Below are 22769 nucleotides of genomic sequence, written 5' to 3'. Positions count from 1 at the left end.
AAAGGACTGTTGGACAAAAAATGAAGGAAGGATAAATAATTAATCTTTTATTAAAATGTTTATTCAGCGCAATGTCCCTTTTACAAACTCGTTTTAATAAGTGATTTAAAGAGACTGAAAGCAACGATATAAAATTTCACATAATAAAGCGCGATAAAGTAATATTCATATTACAATTAATTGAAATATTTTTTTGGAATATCACAAATTTCTCATCTTCAATTCAGTACAAATAAAATTGAATTGTAAAATTTAAAACATCACGATTTGATTAAAATTATTGAAAAGCGAAAAATTGGGGATTTCTCCAATAAATGTTCTCGTCGGATCGCTTTAGCTATCACATCGTAAGCGAACTTTCTTAATATGGGAGACAAGCGGTAACATCGAAACGGAAATCTCATTACTGTCTTGAGTACTGTTTTCCTGCACAGCTTCGGAGGCAAGATTAGTTCTCTCGGCAAAGCGGAAGCGCGTCGATCTATTTACGTTGGTGCAGGTCGTGCAGCATCATAATCACACAGTCCAGATTGCTCCAATTCCGTAATCCGATTAATAACTCATCTCGCAACGATACGATCAGTCTTGTACAAATAATGAATCTCATTGTATGCATAAAACGCGCGAGTTAACGTGATATTGTAATAAATATGCGTGTTTACGCGCTTTCCTCTCATTGCCAGCTCTCTGCCTAATGTGATATCGAGTACGCCTGCAGCGGGATTTAATATTCCGCGATATAAATCCGGCACGCAATCGACACGCGTGCTGCTCGTATATTTTGACATTTATTTTGAGACGTGATCGATTCATCAAACCGACGCTATGGAAAATTATTGCGTTAACATTCGTGTTCGTGGCGCTGAGAACAACGTCGCGGATAATGAACCGCGACAGTTTGCGATAACGGATATCAACGTGGAGATACAGAGGCTATCAAATTGCGTCATGTCGTTCACGCGTCGACTCCCTGGAGCCGATTATAGTCGCAGAATCTTTAATCTTGTCATCGTTATACTGGGTAATTCAAAAATATCTCTCTTTCTTCGAGATAAGATGACAATGCAAAATTACTGTTTTTTAAACTTTCTAAATTCTTTGGAGTGAAATCTCACTCTAAAAAGTGAAAATTCTATCATTCTTTTTCAAGAATGAATTTTTAATCTTTAAGAGTGAAATTTTAGTCTTTAGAATGAGATTCCACTGTGAAGAATTTAGAGAAAAGTTCCCACAAAATTCTATTCGACACGATGCGTTTTCTATCGCTATCGACGTTGTCATTTAGATAGTGCCACGTTTGATGATAGTAGAATACTAGCCTGCGATTTACTCTTTCCTTCATCCCGCGATCGCCGGGGCGCGGTGTTTGTGATTCATTGGAAGATGGGAATCTAAATATAAAGACACCGCGACGAGAAATAGGCCAATCGCTCATAGGACGTGTTCGCCATTTCGGCCAGTGCGCCGGAACCACCGTTCTCTTGTTTTCAGCTATTTTCAATCACGCGACGTGGCCTACTGGCCCGCTGGTCCGCACATCCTTTCGTGGAGACTGAGAATTTTTCTCTGTTAAATTGTTTATATATACATATTATACTCTATCTACAATTAAGAAGTACTTGATGATATTTTGGAGTTCGCCATAATATGATGATCGAATAGAATCCACAGAAGTTCTCTCTTAACATTTAAGCAAATATTTTTAGCATCCTTTTGTTTTTAAGAGCTTTAAAATTTTTTGTCAAAAGCTTCAATTGTGATGATATAATTAATGTAAATGAAGATTCTCTCATTTGTTTTGATAAATCATTCATCTTCGCATCTCATCTAAAATCGCTTTTTTCACCACGTATTGCATGCTCGCTTTTTTTAATCTTTCAGCCCACTTGTTTGCTGACAGTACATGTACATGTTATGAATATATTACAATAGGTACGGCACGAGTGCACGTTTTGTTCAAATATTTTTACACCAATCAATTCTCTTGCAGAGAGAAAAATATATGAAAAAACGGCGATGTTAGATGTATTAGTTGATATTTGATAAAAGTCGTTTATTCGTGCAACAATGTTAATTTTTATTGACACATTATCAAAGCGTGCGGACATCGTTCGTCTATTACTATTAACTCACTGCGGTTATTTGTATTTCGTAAGTCTCGTGAACTTTTCGACGCGGTTACCGAAGCGCCTGTTTATTTTCTATTCTAACTTTAGCACGAAAGTTTAGCCACAGCATGCGTTCCGTCGAGACTAAATGTGCGAATTTAGGATACCGTATCCGTCTGTGGATACAAGATTATTTGTATCATTTCAATTGATACATCAATTCTTTTTTTTCTTTTTTTATAAACGACTGACGGATATTTAAAAATCTTGAAGAATTTCTTTGTCGTTCAATTCTGGCTTGCGACTTGCTAACAAGTTCACGGCGCGCTGCTCGAAATTAATTTTATTGCATCTTTTTATTTTTTTTCTTTTTGGTGGATATGGGCATATGCTTTGTTAATCAAAGAGAGCGGCTGCGATGCCATTGCGAAGAGAAGAGTCAGGAATGAAAATGATCTGCTGCACGAGATCGACAAAGCTTTAAGAATCGGCAGGGGATTTCTACTTGGGCAAGGTGCGTTTGCAATTTTGCTTAATCATTGCATGCGTTACATAAAAAATATCATTATTGAATGCTTTGTGACATTATTTGCAAAAAATATTAATATTGAAAAACTGAAATGTCCCGGATGAATTATAGAATTAAGTCTTTTCTGTGGCTGAACTAGTATACACTTTTGAGACTTAAAGTGAGACAGATACATATTTTATATTTGGTCAAAGCGAAAAAGAGAATTCTAGTGCAGTCTAATGCAGGGATAAAAAACAAATTTATCATATGAAATTTTAAACATTATTTATTTTACTTTAATATTACTTTATTTTAACGTCGGATTGAAGATTGAGAGAATTCAAATCCATTTTCCAAGCAAACGTATACACACGTATATAGCTCGGTTTGTTGGCAGTGGATTCAAGATTTCGTGTAGAGTAGCCTCGAACGACGTCGACGTCGGCGTAGTAAGCGTCGCGCGGCGTGGCGTCGAGTCTCGTCGGCGCGGCGTCGCGACGCTTCAGTCGGCTGGCACCTACCGTGCTACTTTCTCGTGTCTCGCCGAGAAGAGTATCCCATTGAGATACGCGGTGCCGCGAATAAAAAAAGAGGTCGTTGAAATCGTAAAGTGACGATGTTGGAGAAAAGTGAGTGATTTCGAAAAAGTTGATGCATTATCGAAGGATAGCGAGGGATGAAGGCATGATAGGTGTTCGTAAATTTCTTCAACAGGTAGTTCCGCGGTCGTAAGGAAGCTCGGAACTCGCATCTTTCCGAAGGAAATCCTCAAAAAAGGATTACGTGTTTTTCAAATTATTGCCTTTCAAATCAACGAGAAAATTCATAAGAAAATATAAAGATGTTAAATTGGCAAAAATAAATAAGATAATTGACGCGACAGAAATTAATTTTATCTTAAGATATATTGAAGGAACTTCATAAACAAGTAGAGTAATTCGATAAATTCTGATTTTAATATTCGTAAGTTATACGATCAGTTTTCGAAATGCATTATGGCGCTGGTATACTCTTAGTCTGTTGGAATAAAGCAGTCTACTTGGTTTTATTCTTCTCTTTGCGCTCGTTTCACGGCATTCCATCAAGATCGCTTTTATATTAATGAATAGTGGCGGTTTCATCGTGAAAGTAACTTTGAAGAGCTCTCCAGATGATATTGAACGCGGAGTGTAATATAAGTCTTACATCGCGCAGTTGCGACAAGCATCAAGATATTCCGCGTTGATAGTTAATGATTTAGATTAGAAAAATTGTCACAGACGTATGAATTAATTATGATGAGAAATCGTGAGATACGTGAAAAGAAATTCGTTCAAAAATTTGTCATTAAAAATAATACGATTTACGAAATGGCGAGAACCCGAGACATTTTGTTTGACAAAATGTTGTTTAATTCTTTCAGAAAACGTTATGTTCGCCCCCACGTTTAAAGCCTCGTCGGCGAAACCAGGTAAACCTGCGCGAGGAATGTGTGAAGAAAACTAACAGAATAATTTCGTCGTGCATCTTGCATAATGACTGAAGATGCAATCCGAAATATTAATATCCAACGTTGCCCCTTCTCGAGTAACTACAAGAATATTTGTCTATTAACATTTTTAATGGAACTTTCGATAATTAATTAATTAACTTTTCGAATATACTGGAGCCAGTAATTGAATGATGAACAACGCGATAAGAGAAATGGAATTGCCATTGGGAGAGTGTGCTTCTATTACGTTAACCAACGTTCGTTTCGAAAATGTAATAAAATTAATTACGTATGTAGGATATAGATCGTATTGTGTGGGGCCACGTGTGTTCTTAGCAACGAGATTGTAATTAAGTCCCTGCCACACATAAACGTGTGCGTATCTCCGTACATGTATTTCCCCGAGTAAAACGCGTAATCTCGTTTAGTAATTTATCCAGGAGGGAAGAGGCATTAATTTTGGTTACCGAGAACGTCGTCCTTACAGTATCGGTGTTTCGACTAATCACCATTGCCACGGTTGTTAGTTGCGAATAGCGTGTGCATGTCGATACACGATCCAAAAACGATGGCAATTCTATGTTTTTGACATTTCGAATGCTGGATGCAGCTGGCGTCGCGACAGCATTGATTAATCGCACGTACGTTGCAATTAGTGAAAATGTATAGCCGTTATTGTCGTACATAGATTGTAACGTGTGTAACATCAATTATTGTATAATAAGTGAAAATCAGCAAAGAAATGTTCACACAAATAAGCGAAGAAGACCATATTCGTTTAAAGTGAATCTTGGTGCCTAATAATATTTTTATATAAATCTTAATTTCTAGTTTGATTTAATTATCTCATCTCCGGATAAACATATGTTATCTCTCAGTGATTATATCGATTTCAAAGAAAATAAAGGCCGAAGCTGAATATCTAAAGATTTTATTCCTAAATATTTCCAAGGTAGTTTGTGACTGTCAGAAGTGTGTTTGAATTTCTGAAATTTTCACGCAGTATATCTGAGATAACTTCCAAGTTAAGCACAAGTTATCATAATATCAAAATGATGTCAAAATAGCTGCAAATTTTATTATTAAAATTTTATTATTAAAAAATTTTATTATTATCACTTTTCAGTCAATCAAGACTTATTTTGATGTTATTGTGACTTTGTTATTCTGTTTGGGTTAATATTGTTTTTGCACAAAATTAAAATTGTCGATAATTTCTATAAAAATTCGCTCATTCCAAGTATATTATATTTGGAATGTTAATTAGAAAGAAATTTTTCTTAATATTAGACAAAATTGAATTTTGAAAAAAATAAATAAATATAAAGAACCTGAACTAAAGGACTCTGTCCTTTACAATAAAGGACGTGGTCACTACAGTTACCTCAACAGTCATGCATGTTGAAGGTTGTTTGAGACAAAATTTTTTCTTTGTAACGACTCGATCAGAAAGCCCAGATATTTATGTTTTTCCCAATTTCTTTATCTCCGCATTCGATTCCTCTTGATCAACCCGAATTCATATTCATCGAATGCGTAACGTTTCGCTAAAGTGTCGTGCGCAGAAAATGTATCGCTCCAGAAAATGCGTCGCCGCGGCATTGTGTTCAGGTTGTTCTCAGCCAATTGCAATTATGCGTATCTCATAATACCTAACGCCGCCCACACGAGCTTCTAATTTTACCAGCGTCCCAAATGAACTACCCCTGATTTCCTGTTGCCGCGCGACCGCGAGAGATATGGTTCTGTAAATTGGCCGAGAGGTTCAATTCCGACTGGCATATGTGCCTGACTCACTGTAGCGACGATGTATCTTTATCGTGCTCGTAACGTTCCCCATCTGACATTCAAACGTCGTCACCCGTCAATAACTTCGTTTATGTCACCGACGCGACATTGCGACATGACATTTGTTCTTATTTAGACCGCGGTAACGAGTTAATAAAATCTTTGTTTATCAGCCGTTAAAAAATATTACTCCGAGGTTAGAAACGGCGATCTGTAAAAGTATCTTTCCTACGGTTTCATTTCTTTCCAGATTGTTTACGCGATTAATATAAATGGATATGATTTTCGGATCGTTTACGTCAAAGAATCGTTTTTAAATCGAATTAGTAATAGGCAATGACGTGGCAAAATGAGGAAATAGGAAATAGTAGGGAAAAAGATGATCCCTTATGTAATGTATGCTCCCCTGTGTGCCAAGATTAGCGTCCGTACATTTCATATGTTAGCTTTAGTGCCAATCCACCAAATCCATACAGCGTAGCTGTTGCAGGAGTAAAGACCTTTTGTTCCTTTATTGGCAGTCTTTCTTTAATTAGCTCCTATATCAGGAACTAATGTATTGAATTATACATAAATTTAAAAATGATAAAAGCTGGGTTCATTTATAGGAAGTAATCGATCGGCTTGGCCTTCTTTTTTAATAAGATTATTGTTATTCCATCTGACGATAACCAAATTTGCCTGACAATGAGTGTTGATTAACAAAGGTCTCGTGGATATACCATATCAATTACATTCTTAAAAGTGAATTTTCGTTGCCAGGCGTTTGGTCGCCAGGACAAACGCCAGCTGAGAAGGCACCGAGTCCCGAACGAAAGAAAGAATCACAGAAGAAGAACGAGCCGATTCCGCCGGTTTGGACTCCCGCTAACGCCGGCGCGAGCCCTGTCGCTGAGAGGAAGGAATTTCGTCCTGTGCCATTCGATAGTCCTGTACTAAGCCGGAAGAGACAGCCGAAGGAAGTATGTCAGCCAATTATATCGAGACGTTAGCTATAATTATCTGGCATAAAAATTAAATTCGTGATTGATTAAATCATTAACTTTTTGTGGGCGTGCCCATTTGAACACACCTTTCATTTTGTAAACTGCTCATTCGAGTGTCATGAAACTCGATCTATACAGGATATTTGATACTTTGATATATATACAGATATTTAATATGTACAGAATTTGATAATGATTTATTCGATTTTGCAATCAAAAATAAATTTAAAATGGTAGATTCAATATAGTGGGTACAATGTAAAAATAATCTGATTATTATAATCTGATTATTATAAATATCCTCATAATAATAATTGGATAATGTTTTATTTGATTTTTAAAAAACATTAAAAATGTAATAGATTCAATATATAATGAATACACAAAATTTCCAAAACAATCCGATTATCACATACAACATGGTTTTAGAGAATTTTTAATTACGAAGTATCATCAAGTTTTGAATTTCGCTTTATTTGAAGCTCATCAGTGTTTGCAAACAGTTAGTGCTGATTTTCAAACTAACTTCCAAACTCTGATTATGAATCTTATGATATACCAAATCCTCTTTCATTGGAAGTTACTCTTTTGAAATTTGAGATTTTCAGGCTACATTTAAACTCAGCGATACCAAGAATCTCCTAAAATCGAGTTTCGTGATAGTCTTGAATTTTAAAATTTTGAGGCCAGAATCGAATTCAGTGTCTTCCCTTAGAAAACAAGGTTCCATGTAAGTTTCTTTGCATCTTCAAAGGGTTAAGTTTGGCGAACAAACTTGGAATAAAATCCAATTCGGACAACTCTTTAGTAAATACAGTAATAAAAATTCTCTTGACAAAGGAAAGAACGGAAAGCTGTAATATGTATGATCGCTTTATTCGAATCATCTTCTTGCATCGATGATAAAAAGTTCAAAGATGCGCACTCTTACACGAGATTCTGTTCAAGGAGGCGCCTCCGCCCTGGGAAGGCGAAGAGAAGAAGGAGAGTGGCATCTCGCGAATCGTGAATTCGCATTCGGCACCCTCTCAGGGGTTGAATACCCTCGCGTCTACGCCGCGATTGCCACGTGCCCAGAATCCGACCATCACATTGCTGCAGAAAGCGCGAGGTCAGCACCCATTATAAGAATTATTCTGCTTATCGGAGGCAGAATGAATGAGAAAATCAAAGATTTGCGGAATTACATTTTTTTATTCTTCGTTACACTAAATTACCGATTTATTGTAGATTTTATTGCGATTTTATTGTAGAGGGACAATTGCCGAAAGGCGCAGCTTACTTGGAGGAAAGCGATAATCGGCCAGTGAACGACGAAAGACCGCTAATCTCTCCGGGAGAGATAAGTAAGTATCGATCAGTTATAAGCCAACTAGTCGAATGTTATAGCATTATGATTATTATATTATGGTTCGTTTTTTATATGAAAGCCGCCCAATATAAACGTATCCAATATAAATGATTTTCGAAAATCCGTTTATGTTTCTTATTATCACTAACGTCGCTAATTAGCTGTGTCTAATTACTATATGTGTCGACCTATTTTCTGATTGCGTACGCGAGTGCTAATGATTTATTGTGAAATTGAATCGTTCAGTCTACACATTGAAGAAAGAATACGAGAGCGAGCCAGAAACGGAGAATGAACTGCCGAAGAAGATGGCCGATCTGAGCCCTCGAAAATTCGAGGGAATCGGACCGGTGACTAGGGAAGGTATCCCTCTTGTGTTAAGATCGGTAGGTTGTTAATTATTAAACTAAAAGTATAAATTTTCCAATCGATGCGATGAACGCTTGGCAAGCAGTTATGTAAGAAATGAATGATTTATATCGTCATTTTTAATCACATTATAAACGAGTAATTATTTTCATCGTGCGATGCACTTTCTTAATACTATCTCGATAAATTACTTCTAGGAAATCAAGGAAAGCAATCAAGCGAAATGGTACAAGAAAATGTATGACTCGTTGCATCGCGCTGATAGAAACGGTAAGTTTTGTAATTACGATGTGATTATTAAATAAATAAAATTTTACTTGAGAGGATACAAATAATTATTCCCGTATTTTTGTTATGTTGGACATACAATACTAAATTAATATCATTATTATTTACGGGCTAAATAAGGAATTTAATATTCGATTCCGATAAATACGCGCATTTGGAATAATAACATTGATCGGTGAACGGGCAATTCGCATATAATTCCATAATTTTGTTTCCAGATGACTACGTAACCATAAAATACAAATCAAGAAGAGGTGAATATACAGCTACCGCGCATGACTGCTGCGATGGTCGAATTGCGACATTTGCTACTAATATTACGCTGTGCGTGGGTGCGCTGCGTAACGCAGTCACTCTAGCCATGATTTGTGTAACAACAGCGTAACTAATACCTGTAAAATAAAACGCGGTGGAGAGATAATTTCCGGTCGTGTAGCAAAAATGTATCGCGTCAGGGTGCTATTTTCCGTATATTGGCAACTGATGTATGGCCTTCTGCGTAACGCAAGATAACAATTGTCGCTGTACATATACTCGCCGTTTAACAGTTACATCGAGCGTGAAAAACAGTAATAAACAATTTGCAACAGATACATAAATGACTACCTTGTCTAACATCCAACTGATAATTAACATCTGCCTCTCCCCGGCGGGACTCTCGTTCTCTAGATTAACATCGTGGTTAATTCGATTAATCGAGTACCATTAATGTGTGTTTTAACTTATGAGAGATTGGTTTACACAGACTGTATTGAACGTCTTATCAGACGGTACGGGATCTCCCATCGAATATATCAAAGTCGGGACAACTTTTCGAGTTAGCGTAAATTCTTCTTCGCTGTCGCGGGGGAACTTCTTGAGTTGATTTGAAGTTCTCACGTTCGATCTTTTGCGACTTTCGTCTTTAGATTGTTTCATCGCGCCAATTCGATCTTCTTGCGAAAAAAATTTAATCCCAAATTTAATTTAAAAAATTCTACTTACAGGAAAAATCGGTTAAAATTTAAATTGAACTGAGATTAGGTTTTAATTTCCGAATGCCGAAGATTTCTCGATGATTAATTCTCGAATAATGTGCATACTAATGTTACGTAACACGGTATGTGTGTATTTCATGTGCGTATGTGTTTTCGTAACTTGATATTTCTATTATAACGTCGTAAGAACTAAACCATACGTAAATACCGAATTGTTTGCGCTCTTAATTGAACGTTATTTGGTTACCGATAGATTTTTTTTGCTGGAACTAAACGGGAACTCGCGAATAGGAACCTGACAACAAACAAAATGCGAAAAACGTTCAACATTCTTGTTTCAGGAGGGAGATATGGATACGGAAGCGGCAGCGGATATTTGAGTGAACCGGAACCGCGTGCATACTCGGATCGATCCGTTACTCTCGATAGCCGTCGACGGCTGCGCAACAAAGAAAATGACTTCACCACGGCGACTATGCCCAGAAAGTAAGCGAGAATTTGGAAACTTTCGCTTGTTTTTCCCAACAATTTGTGAGGATGCTTCAAACCGTTGAAATTTCCTTCCGCATTCTCGATTTTTATCTCTCGATCAAATTTTATTGACTATTGGAACAGATCGTTTCTCAAACAACTGGCACATAAAATATATAGTTCTTTAAGAGATTTATTGATAACGGGACATTTCACATTCTGTTCTAGAAATGGAGCGCTGAAATACTCGACAGAGATTTATAAAAATCAGCCCGGTCGCATCGAAGATTATGAACCAGGGCATTCGTCGATTGCCGAGAAGGAAGCTAAAGAGGTACGGCATATTGTTTTGTCATTCATAACTCGAAAGTAGACAGACCTGCCTGTAATATAAATTAAAGCGCACTTTCCCATAACATCGAAAAGATTCGATCATACGACACCGTATAGAAATTATTAGCTCATCCGAAGAGTAACGATTGATGGGACAATCGAATCTTCTAATGACAGCAATATTTCGCATTGATAGTCTCCGTTAAGTAATCTTAATTAAGTACAATGTAGAAAAAGAAATATGTATATGTATATATATATATATATATATATAATACTCAGTATGTTATTTTTATCTGAAAGATCTGAATATATATCACGCAAATTTTTAGAAAATTCGATATTAAAGTATAGAATTCGACGTCATAAAAATAATATGTAACATTTAGATGTCAGTGAGTCAAATCCGAAAGGATCAAGGACAATCTCTGCTTGTTGCAAACTATAGCTAGACCGACCCAGTCACATTTTGGAGATTTATGAGATGTCCGTCATGTATGTGTGTGTGTATATTTGCGGTTATTTTAAAACTTTGTAATCTTCGTCCAATCTTTTGGCCCATTGGCATCCGAATATTACGTACTATTTTTACAATGTCAGATTTTGTATCTTAATATCAAACTTTTCAAAATCCATGTGACACATATCTGAAATCTCTCCTTGTTAGATACAAGAGATAGATAAATGAAGAAGGTAAAATTTAGCTGACCACGGTTGATACTAACGTTGGGATGGGCGCACGAATGCGAGCTTAAGATTGGCTATCTATCTCTCTGTCAAAGTGTCATATATCGTTATACACGATACGCGAAATTGATCGAACGTGCAGTAGATCATTTTGTATCGTGTGACATCAAGCCATATTTCGTGCGAGAGTGGCAATAGAAATTCGTGTAGACATCTCGCTTCCTTTTTGTTATTTTCTTATCGACGCGGCGCAATCGTGATTTCTCTGAAAGATTCCCAAGATTACCTGAATACACACCTGGAACATGATCGTTTGAAATGGCTTTGCTTCTAGCCAACTTACGACGCGCGGACAAGAAGGAAGGTAATCACGCCAATCGAACGTGTTAAATAAAACGAATTGCTTTTGCCGGCCAACTTATACGTTTCCTCCGTTTATTGAGAGCTTTTCTGTTTGGCGATCACGAGTTAATTGATTGCGAGCTCTTACTTTCTCCGCCCTTGTGGTGGTTATTGCGTTTCTTTAACACATACACACATACACACAGCGCAGACACAGTTCTCAGTTGGTATACATTAAGCACGCACGTATGTTCAGAATGCGCAGAGTCCCCCCGAGAGAGCAATTATTAAAAATAATGGTGATTACATATATAAATTTTTATTATTCCTCGAGTGAAAAGAATCGCATTCTTCAGGGTGCTCTGCGGCTCCACGTAGTACTACAACTCCATTGATTTTTACACAGCTTTTGTAGCGCTGCTTGTAGTTGATCCTATGTTTAAATTTTATGCCGATTTCCATCTAAAATTGAGACTAACGAACTGTACTAAATTTTTCTATTTAATTCTGTTTAATTATTCAGTTAGTAATTTTTACCTTCAATTTAACGTGTAATTTTATTATATATTTTAGTTATAATTTATATAATTGTTAATTTAATTTAGGAAAATTCGTAATTTAGCTTTTCTCTTTGCTATATTTATTTAGCGGTAGATTATTCAACCTCTTCTCTTATTTTAGATGGAGAATGGCAAGAATATCCGAATATTTGTTTATTCCCTTTTATTTGAATCTAAATGTTTCAGTTAACCTTTTTAGATAGCGCCTAGTATAACACTGTGTTTAATTCTGTGATTCTAGTGGTGGGACGAGGTCATGGACATATTTGACGGGGTACGCCATTTTTATATTAATGCAGTAGTTAAATAAGAATTCTCTCCGTTTCTCTATTCCTTCTATTCTTTCCTCGGTCTATCTATTGGTACTCTTTCTTCCGCGTAGATACTAAGACTGAATTAAAATTAACATTTTCCATTACTTCGGAATTAATCTGGTAGTTCATCGCCTTGAGGGATCTTGTAGAATTACTATGTTGTCACATAAATCTTCTTTTCCTTCTCTCATAGAATTTTGTCGTAAAATCAGAATTACGAATAAGAAGCTGCCATCTCTAAAATAAATTTCAATTTCTCTCGTGAACGAATCGCGTGTCTTTAATGTGATTATTGCATTTCAAGATGTGTATTTCGAATCCAATCTTTGTGTGATATACGCTGTTTGTAAAGTTAGTCAATAAAAACAGCGATCAGCAATTTTTTTCGTGCAACTTATTGTTAGCGTCAAACGATAACTGAAGGCAGCTTATTGCGCTCCGATAATCGATAATCGTTCGTGCACCCGACCGGGCACACGCAATTTTCCTGCCTCATGAGGATTTCCCCGATATTATTTAAAGTATTATAAATCTTTCGATAATGATAATTAAATCGAAGGATTTATACGGAGAAATATTACCGAGTGCAAAGAATTTTATCACATTTCGATACGAATGTCACGTATACGGTGATCCATGTCTTAACTTATGCATAGTATCGTTTTATCAATTGCACCTAATGTCTTCCGTCTTGAACTCCTGTCCTATGAATCGTCGAATCGTCCCGGATCCCGATCATCATTCGCTCGAGATGATCGTGACCGATGTCCCCGATGATCGTGTGTGTGCGTGTGCGTGCTCGTCGATGTTTTGCGTGTCGTGCCTGCTCGTATGTCATCCCACACCGCTATCCACCTCCTTCTAACGTCGACAACGACGACGACAATGACGACTACGGGTGACAGTGGCTGAATGAAAACGGACATCCTCAGCACGCTAGGATGGCGTCTCTGGACGGTGGCGTTCGGCAGTCCCGCGTCCTCAGCCTTTCCTACCGGCCGGAGGACAGTGTAAGGATACCGGCAATCAGCAGCACGAAAAGCTCCGAGTTCATTGGCGGCATAAGGCGGGCGCGTCCAGTGGCACCGGAAGGTACGACCGATCGGTCGATCGATCTATCCTGCAAGTCACGCATGCACCGGTCCAGAACTCCGATCCAAGATCGGTCCAAGTCGTCCTTGATCCTACCGGTTGAGTCTATTGATCGGTCGAACGATCGTTCAACTGTCACCACCGGTGACAATGCCAAAGACAGTCGCATCATCCGACCTCTGGAACGCGCTCCCGCTGCCGCTGATCCTTGCTATTGGCACGCCGCTGGCAGCATGCTGGATGGAAGATCCAAGAGCTTCGTGTTGCCGGATCGTTGCCCGGCGCGTCGATCGCATCCGATTGGGATCGAGCGATCAGCAGTATCGCCGCTTCCGGCCGTCGCCGCGATCGTACCGTGCTCGATCGGTAATAACAGCATTCAACAACAGCAGCAGCAGCAGCAGCAGCAGCAGCAGCAACATCGTCATCATCATGGTCATCACCATCATTATCCCGAACATCAATATCATCATCAACATCGCCACCATCAACAGTCCCACCATCAAAACCAAGAATTGCAGCGACTGCCGCTCTCTTCTTCTTCTACTTCTTCTTCTTTTTCCAGCACCGATCATATCATGCTACCACCATCACCGACAACACCCTCCGTTATCACCACGCAAGCCGTTTCACGGGTTAGAACGGCTGCCACATCGTCGACAAGTAGAGTGCACGATGACGTTGTCCTCTATCTGTCTATATATCTTTCTGCTGTCTCTTTTTCTCTATCTGGCTATCGAGTCGTCTCTCTCACTTCCTTCTCTGCATTTTTGTCATGATTCTGTATCTCTTTCTTCATTCTTTATAGCCTATTTCACACATTTTTATCTATATTATTATACAACACTCTATTTGCCGAAAAGAAATTATTAGGTCGGTATTTATAATCGGTTCTTATATTTAAGACCGTCTTAAGTATAGCCTTAAGATGTTATCACAAAGCCGTATTAGCATCTCAAAATATTACTTAGACGATTTTACATTGATGAACGGACTATGAATATTGATGGTCTTCGATTTTAGCGCTTTCTTTGTACACATCGCGAAACTCCGAAAACACTAGAAAATATTTTTTTTTAACACATACATCACTCAATACGCATGAACGAAATATTTTATTACGGAAGCGAATTATATGATCATTGAGCGGTATCAATTATTTCTTGAGAATTAATAATTCATATGTTGACATAATTCTTTTTCTGATTTACAAAATCACTTACAAGTATATTTGCATCACAAATGGCTATTGTCGATCTCCTTGTATCTTGATCTCCTATGTACTTGTTTCCTCCTCTTTCATTCCCTTCGGATTATGTCTCATTAGCTTAATCCTGCCACGTTCCTCTTCATCCTGGCTTAGCATTACACGACTGCGGCATGATTTGCTCGATGTTCTGCTCGATGTGATTGCTCATGCCGATTAAAAACTATTCGTTCTCGAATCTCGAGTAATCTCGTATCTCTTGCGGCGTACGACATTTTATGTCAAGTAGCGTACATGTATACGTAGCATGTTTCATATATATTATATAGATCGAGGACCGATCGACATAACGAACGGTAATAATAATGGCGTTTCCCTCTTTTCCAGCCTTTCGATCAGCGCAGCGACGTACGTGCCGCGGCCAAGCCGTACATAACTCAGTAAGTACAACGTCAATTTCTGATCCCTTTAATTCTGTATAATGAATCGAGCTGTCATTCGACGGCGTCTCTCACCGGCGTTTCTTATTTGCGAAGTGCCCTCAAAGAGTCGGGTTACGAGAGCGATTCGACGCTGGTGTTTCGCCGACGAGAAGATATTAGTCCGCTCAGCCTTTTGGAGCAGAGACTAGCATACAAAACAGTGCAGAGCGGTGGTGACGTACCCCTCCATGGGCTTCGCAAACCAGCTCCAGAACGTCCAAAGGGTGAGTTGCCCCTCAGCCGATCCTCGTACTGTATGCATTTTAATCTTTCTTTTGTTTCTTACTTTTTTCATACGTCTTAATTTGCTACAGTCAGCACGCTGAGCAACATCGGCCGTGTAACTCGAGTTTATTTTTGGCATGCGGGTGTGTGTTTTAAGGTTGCTTGCAATGTGTGTGCATTTTTATTAATTATCATTGTGTTTTGTCAATTACGCATGCGTTCCGAAACTTCGAGTGATGAGGAAAAGATTAGTTTTACATTATTGAAAGATTATAAAATGTTAGTATTATATTTTTATTGTTAGCGAAATTGTTATAATTGATTTATAAATATTTCAAATTATTTACGATGGAGGAGGGGGGGAGGAGGGGAGAGATTAAAAAGTATCCTCGATGTTTCACAAAATTGAATGTATTGACGAATGAAGTCGAGACGATTTTTTTTTTCTCTCAGAAAATTTCAACTTTCGGTGCTGATTTATGCTGAAAAACGCGTGGCATGACGTGTGAGTAGTAGTGCTCTGTTTGAAGCACATAGCTTTGATACGTATGAATTTCTTTATATGTGTAATCTCCCGACGGTGGTTGCATCAATGTCAGTTAACACTAATCGCAATTAATTAGGCTGGAAGAGAGGTTGCCGTGGAACAAGGGTTTGTCCAAGATGCGACTATTGTAGTACTTGGCTGATAAACTTACCGGCCGACTCTCGATTAATTAATCAATGACGCATCGGTGACATCGTCGATATTGATTAATTAATCAATCCACGACACTTCTCCATCAGCCTAAAACTTTCCTTCGGATATCGCATCGTGGCCGAGGCTGCGATCTAGAAGGGACAGATAATCGATAATTGGAATTAGTCAACCAGTAGAATTGGTGCAACCTGACCTCGGGCGTTCTCACTTTAATTTAAATATGGCACAGCTCTTCTCTCGATAATCTATCGATATTGGTGCGCGAGTCGGTCTTTTCGAAAAGCTCTTTTTGCAATCCTCTTTTTTACGTATAAGCACACCGCCAGCTGCAGTAACATCACGATGAGGAGTGGCGAATCCTCGCATCGGCACGCTGTCGCACCGGCGAAACTCGGCGCGTCCACCAGCTTAGTCTTGAGCGGGACAATCTTTAGACGACTGATCTTTGGGTGGCAGGGTGTAAGAGCGAAGGGCCTTCAATAGTACATCGAGAATCCGGACCAAATTCCAAAACTTTGTCCACAGACGACTCGGAGATCGAATATTTCCCGATCTCGCCAACTCTGACGAGGATCCGCGTGCATCGAAGAAGCGCCTCGTGCACGTCAAGAATCACCTCGTCCACGACGGCATTCTCGACGTGGAATGAATGGTCGATATTGTCCTCGATCGATACAAAATCCCCGCCGCAGGTCATGAGGGTTCCTCCTCATAGCCTCTCATCGTCTGGTAAAGCTCTTTCGCAAGCTATGTCGGCGCCAAGGCCTCCTTCGCCGCCTCGAAGAAAATCATCACGCCATAGCAGAACCTTGAGAAAATTATATTCGGAGAATACGCGATTGATCGATAATTCGTACACTGCATATTCGAAACCTAGACACGAACAGTGTTTTGCGCATGCTGATAGCGTATCGAGCATCAGGTCTCTAAAAGAGAGATTCTGCAGCAATCTTGAACGGCATCGACAAAATCGCGAGCAGTTTCATAGCACAATCGTTCGCACGTCCTCCAGCAGCCCGATTGCCTCGAAGACTACCAAGGTGTCTGCTTTGTTCTCCAACACTTTTGGTAAAAGAAAATCGGATCCCTGCTTGTCACAAACTCAATTTGAAGCAAAGAAGTTAAACCTGCCGTCAAGTAGTGCGAGAAATCACGTTTGTTCTTCAACGTCGCCAGCATCGAAAAATATTCGCGAATCTTCAGTGAAGCTTGATAAACTCACAGCAGTAAAGGTACCATCCAGACACGCAATTTCTGCTACTAAAATAAGACAGAAATCTCTAGAGAGAATAAAATCAGAACCTCTCTCAACTCCGAAGAGAGAGAAACTTCGTTTGACGAAGAAAGAGCAAGAACAATCTTGTAGAAGGCTAAGCAGATCACAGGAACTCTCCTCACCAGTGGAGGTCAAGAAAGTTTTGCAGAAGCACAAAGAGAAAGAAACGAGGGATGTGCAGACTAAGATACTTTCATTGGGTACTGTAGTAAAGAGCTCGTCGACGAATAAACAAAAGCGTCCAGTGGATAAATCTCTCAAAGCTGTTTCGCTCAAGGAACAGGAAGTATTACGAAAGACATCTGAACAGCGTCCTGAACAGCTTACGGCGACGAAAAGAAGGTCAAGCGCACAACTAAAGTCTCCTGCGAAAAGTGCGTCATCACAGATCACTAAGACGGAGCCAAAGAAGACGAAGATCGTCGCGAAGCCGCCAGAAAAGCTGGTTGTTAGCAAGGAATCCTTACGTTCGATGTCTTCGTCCTGTTCCGAAGCGATCAGTGAAGTGAACAAGAGAAAGCGACCTCGTGAGAAGCCGCACACGATCGTCAAAACTCCGACAAGGAAGCCGGAGATAATACGTATAACGGTGAACGGTGACTGGAAAAAAATGGATGCGAGAAGGAAAGCACGGAAAGATAAGAGCGTCGATGAAAGGGACGTAAGCAAGGCTTTGAATGGGTGGAGAGAGATGGCCGAGAAGGATGAGATCAAGATACTGAGGAGAATAGAGAATATAGCGCCGAGTGTCGAACAAGATTCCAAGATCACCTGCTTGACCGTGGATAAGATCAAGAAACATCAGGAAGCAACGCGCACAGACACTTTCTTCCAGAATCTTTTTTTACGGAATCATCCGTCGCTCGCACAATCTCACGAAGAAAATATGAAGAAATCTCTCGTTAGCGAGCGTGCAAAAATGTTCCAGAACGGCGTAAGAGAGAGCTTCAGGTCGGAGTCTCTGAAGTCTTTAAGCGTGTATTTGGCGCACAAGCGGCCGGTCTCGAACTCAAAGTTCAAAAATTGGGAACGCGAGAGCGTCATCTCGTCCAGGAGTTCAAGTCCGTACGGAGTCTGTTGGCCTGGCCGATCGGTTTTTCAAAAGATCGGCAAGTTTGACAGCTTGTTAGGCATCGATGATTTTGGCTCGTCCACTATGTTGCGCGTTCGTAGTCCAGAATCTATCTCGCGAGAATACGTAAAGGAGCGAAGTCTAAGCGAGCCACCATTGAAGACTCTGCCCGAGTCTAGAGAATCTTCGCCAAGATCCTCTTCGCCATCTCCGGTGAGATCGCAGGCGTCTCGACGGACTCACATCTCCAAGAAGGAAGAGTTAGACGTCCCGCTGATGATTATGAAAAAAGTAAGAGCCAGAAGCGCCGGTGAGGCAGAAGACGCCAAGAGGGACGGTTCGAATTTATCATTGACGAAAAGCACCGGTTCATTATCGTCTATGGATCGCGAAGATTATCAACAATATATACTCGAATTGTTGCACCACAGACGTAAATCGACACGGTATAAAGATCTGCGCGATTTCTATACGAATCTCAGCAGGATGGATCAGTTGGAACGTACATTTTCCTCCGGGGATCTACGACCGCGGCTGAAAAACGAAGAAATTATCGATTATGATCGTTGGAAATGCGTTAGATCGAAGGAAAAGGCAGAACAGGAACTGAAGGCGCTTTACGGAAAGCTGAAGAGCGTTCAACGTGACAAAGACTTTCTTTTTAGCGCGAAAGATATTGATAAATTTAGGTGGCACGGCGATTGTGGGCTGCGCTGCAAGGAACGCTCCGTGGAAGATATTTTGCAATATTTTCGAAGACTTCAGAGCGAGGAAGGCGAACTGGACTTCTCCAAAAAAAAAGCTATCATGCAGAAAGATACTTATAAACCTCTCTGGCGTGGAAATTCGGTCATAAACGTGGCAACTACGATGCAGAAGAAGGCGAATGTTAATTTTCGGGATACTAACAAATTCGCAGATTATCATCCATCGTTACAGAGGAGTCTCGGCGGCAGCAAGAAGTTCTGGAGCAGTTTGTCCATCGAGCAAATAACCAATTTAAAGAAGCAACTAAACGAAATTTACGGTAGCGACAGTCCCCAGAAACGGTCGAACGACGACGTTGTCGATGCACCTCACGAAATTAGCGAGCATCAGCAACCTATTAAAGAAAATCCCATTATTAAAGACGAAAATTTAACTAACTACGAAATTATTGTACCGCCTGAAGGCGATTCCCAGAATTATCCTCAAGACGATTCAAAGAGTCTTCACGTACGATGCCATTCAATGATAGCGACAAACGAGTCAATATTAAAAAAACAGAATGATGTCGAGAAAACCTTGAAGAAGAGCGATTCCATTGGGCGTTTGAAGAGCATTGAGAGATCAGAATCAGAGAGATCGATCTCGCCGTCGATGTCGGAGCTGGAGAAGAAGAGGCTGTCGTTGACTCTCGGTAAAGAAGTGCTGGATAGAATGATGCAAAAAAGACAATCCTCGCCTTTAGCTCCTCGCGAGACTCGTGGTAGCATTGCCGCTGCCTTAGCGGCCAAGAAAATGCCGGCAAAACCGTCTACAAAGAGTACCGCAAGACTTCCTTGTGCACCCGACACGCCCAGTGTGGCCAGCACTTCCCCCAGGACTTGCTATTCCCTCGAAACGTCATATATTGAAGACACGACTAAATCGAAAGACAAAAGCGACTTCCTGTTGGTGTTAACGCCCAATAACGAGAACCCCAGTGACAAGCAACGCGTAGAGACCGTGCTCGAAGAATGGTCGAAGAAACCTCCCTTGTTGGCCATGACGATGCCAACCGAGAAAGCAAAATCGAGCAGCAAGTTTGCCTCGGGCAGCGATGGAGACAGCATGACGGAGAGTTCGGAGACCTCAGTGAAAACGGTGATCCAGCGTGGACCCGAAACGGAGGACGTATCGCGGAAGATCGAGTTCTTCGAGAATGTGGAGAAAAGAACAGAACAGCAGAAAGAGATCGTGCCGTTGGCAACAGCTACGACAACTACTACGACGTGGACGTTTCGCGGCAAGAAGAAGCTACCTTCGTCGCAGAGTTTCGCTGATCTGAAAGAACTTTTTGGCGAGTCTGAATTAGCCAAGTATAGTTCGTTGGCCGGTACTGCCGGTAGATTCGATCGATCGCGATCGACGTCGCCGCGGGAACGAAAGATCGATGGTAGTTCACCGACGTTGCTGGAAATGATGAGTACGCGACAACAACGACGGTCGTTCCGCTCCTGTTCACGGGAGCGTGAACATAACGCGAGGCCGCGCAGCGTCAGTCCGTGTCGCGCGACCACGCGATCGAACTCGTCTTGCAGCGTGGACAGCGGCGGCGGTTGGCCGCGCAGTTCGTCACCGGATCCCGAGAGGTACTGGCGAGCCTATCTCAACCTGGTGCGGAACGGCACGGTGCGTAGATTACGCGCGAGATTCGAGAGCGCCGAGGATCTACCTCGACGCGTCAGGATCACCGCCGCGCCGAAGCGCTTTCGCAGTGATCCGGAATTGGCACGGAGCTTGTTGAAGAAGGCGACCGAGAGAGAGGAGCATGGTAGTGCTCTAAAGTCTCACGAGCACGTTGACGTGGCATGGTTGCGCAAGAAATTCGAGACGAAGAAGGGACGACCGCGGATAGGACAAAGGGGCGAGTCACCACCGATCCCGCGAGTACCGTTGCGTCGGGAAAATCTTTCGATGCCGCACATCGATGTCATCAGCAAAACAGTCGAATTGAAGGAGCCCCAAGCTACCAGCACTGTTACCAATCACGTGACCAGACGAGCGGAGACCAAAGAACTGGAGGCGAAGAAACCGGTCTGTCGGATGCGGAAAAGATTCGAATCATTGGACACCGGTGGTGGCCGAACTTCCATAATGGGCGAGATGTTCACGTCGGCGCCGGATGTGCGTGAACTTCGTGACATTACGCCCTATTTGGCTGGAAAGTGGGTAGCGCACCGATACCCCAGTCGACGGGACAACATGCGCTCGTTGTCATCACCGGCCGATCTCAGAATTCACCGAGGTACCTCGAAGATGCGATCTTCTTCGGTTGACAAGAAGAAACCGGAACGTCCGCGTGCCACCTCCTCGTCGCCGACGCGACCGCGAACGACCCCTGCATCGATCCTCAAACCGTCACAGCAGACTGTCTTCGCCGGACAACCTTTCGACCCTGACAAACACAGACCGAGGTTCAGGTACCAACCACCGCCTCCGCCGCCTTCGCCTACCACCATGCGAAAGCATAGAACCTGGTGGCCGACTCTGCCTGTCTACATGGCGCGACCTACCGTCACCTTCGAAGGTCTGAAATCTCATCAGCCATTTGGAGCGTCTAGAGTGGATTGAATCTTCCTAGATTTCAAAAGGGGGGAAGGAGGAGCCAGAAAATTTCTCCGTGTCTTTAAAAATAAATCTAAGCTTTTTTTGGTTGATTAAAAAAGTAGAGTTTAAGTTCGTTAAATTGTGTGAATTATGAAAAATTATTACCGCTTCTCGTGGCACCAATATCGTTAGATAAAGAACGTTAGAGAAGAACGTGCGTCAAGTTGACCGATAGATTCGCTCGGCAACGTGTGTGCGATTCCTCATTGAATCTCGCGAGTTGATTTTCATAGCTGGTAGAACGGCTAATTATTATTTTAATTTTTTTCCGCTCATAGAATACTCGAATGCACCCCCGCCGCCACCAAAATCCCAGCACTGCAGAGACGATCGCCAAGGTAATGCCGATTACAAAGCTCATTTTTATTATTATGTATATTTTATTCTTCTGTGTTCTGTGTGCGTCTGTCCGTTCATGCGCGTATCGCGGTCTGAATTACCCTACCGTGTGTTTCATGACATCTGGCATACTGGTTTCCTCATGGAAATTAAATATTATATTTAACCAACCGAACGGTTTTTTACCTGGAGATAATTTTGTTTGAAAACTAACTGCTACTATCTAAATAATTATAATGAAATGCTTTTATTCCATCCTACACTGAGAGAAAAATGTATTAAATTTTAATAAATATTTGTTTGAATAATGCCAGTTAAATATTTACTAAATATAACAAATATTTATTTGATATACAAGAATCATTAATTTGATTTAACTATAATATTTTTTTTATTTAGCAAATATTTATTTTCTGTAAATAAATATTACATTAATATTATTCAAACAATTATTTATAAAAATTTAGTA

The 22769-nt window shown here is 40.6% G+C and overlaps 1 protein-coding gene across 1 annotated transcript in view; it reads left to right on the top strand.

Annotated features, from left to right (window-relative positions):
* Positions 1-22769, top strand: part of LOC105621152 — a 95550-nt gene that overhangs the window by 55339 nt on the left and 17442 nt on the right. Inside the window, exons 7-20 of the mRNA XM_012202621.1 lie at positions 4022-4069; positions 6641-6840; positions 7813-7975; positions 8118-8210; positions 8462-8601; positions 8782-8854; positions 9091-9126; positions 10191-10335; positions 10549-10654; positions 12484-12516; positions 13462-13566; positions 15243-15295; positions 15392-15561; positions 22240-22299. Coding sequence (XP_012058011.1) covers positions 4022-4069; positions 6641-6840; positions 7813-7975; positions 8118-8210; positions 8462-8601; positions 8782-8854; positions 9091-9126; positions 10191-10335; positions 10549-10654; positions 12484-12516; positions 13462-13566; positions 15243-15295; positions 15392-15561; positions 22240-22299 — 1425 coding nt within the window. The remainder of the gene's footprint in view (positions 1-4021; positions 4070-6640; positions 6841-7812; positions 7976-8117; positions 8211-8461; positions 8602-8781; positions 8855-9090; positions 9127-10190; positions 10336-10548; positions 10655-12483; positions 12517-13461; positions 13567-15242; positions 15296-15391; positions 15562-22239; positions 22300-22769) is intronic.

Source organism: Atta cephalotes, assembly GCF_000143395.1.
Source record: "Atta cephalotes unplaced genomic scaffold scaffold00032, whole genome shotgun sequence".
Lineage (NCBI taxonomy): Eukaryota > Metazoa > Arthropoda > Insecta > Hymenoptera > Formicidae > Atta > Atta cephalotes.
This window is presented reverse-complemented; position numbering and strand designations above follow the sequence as displayed.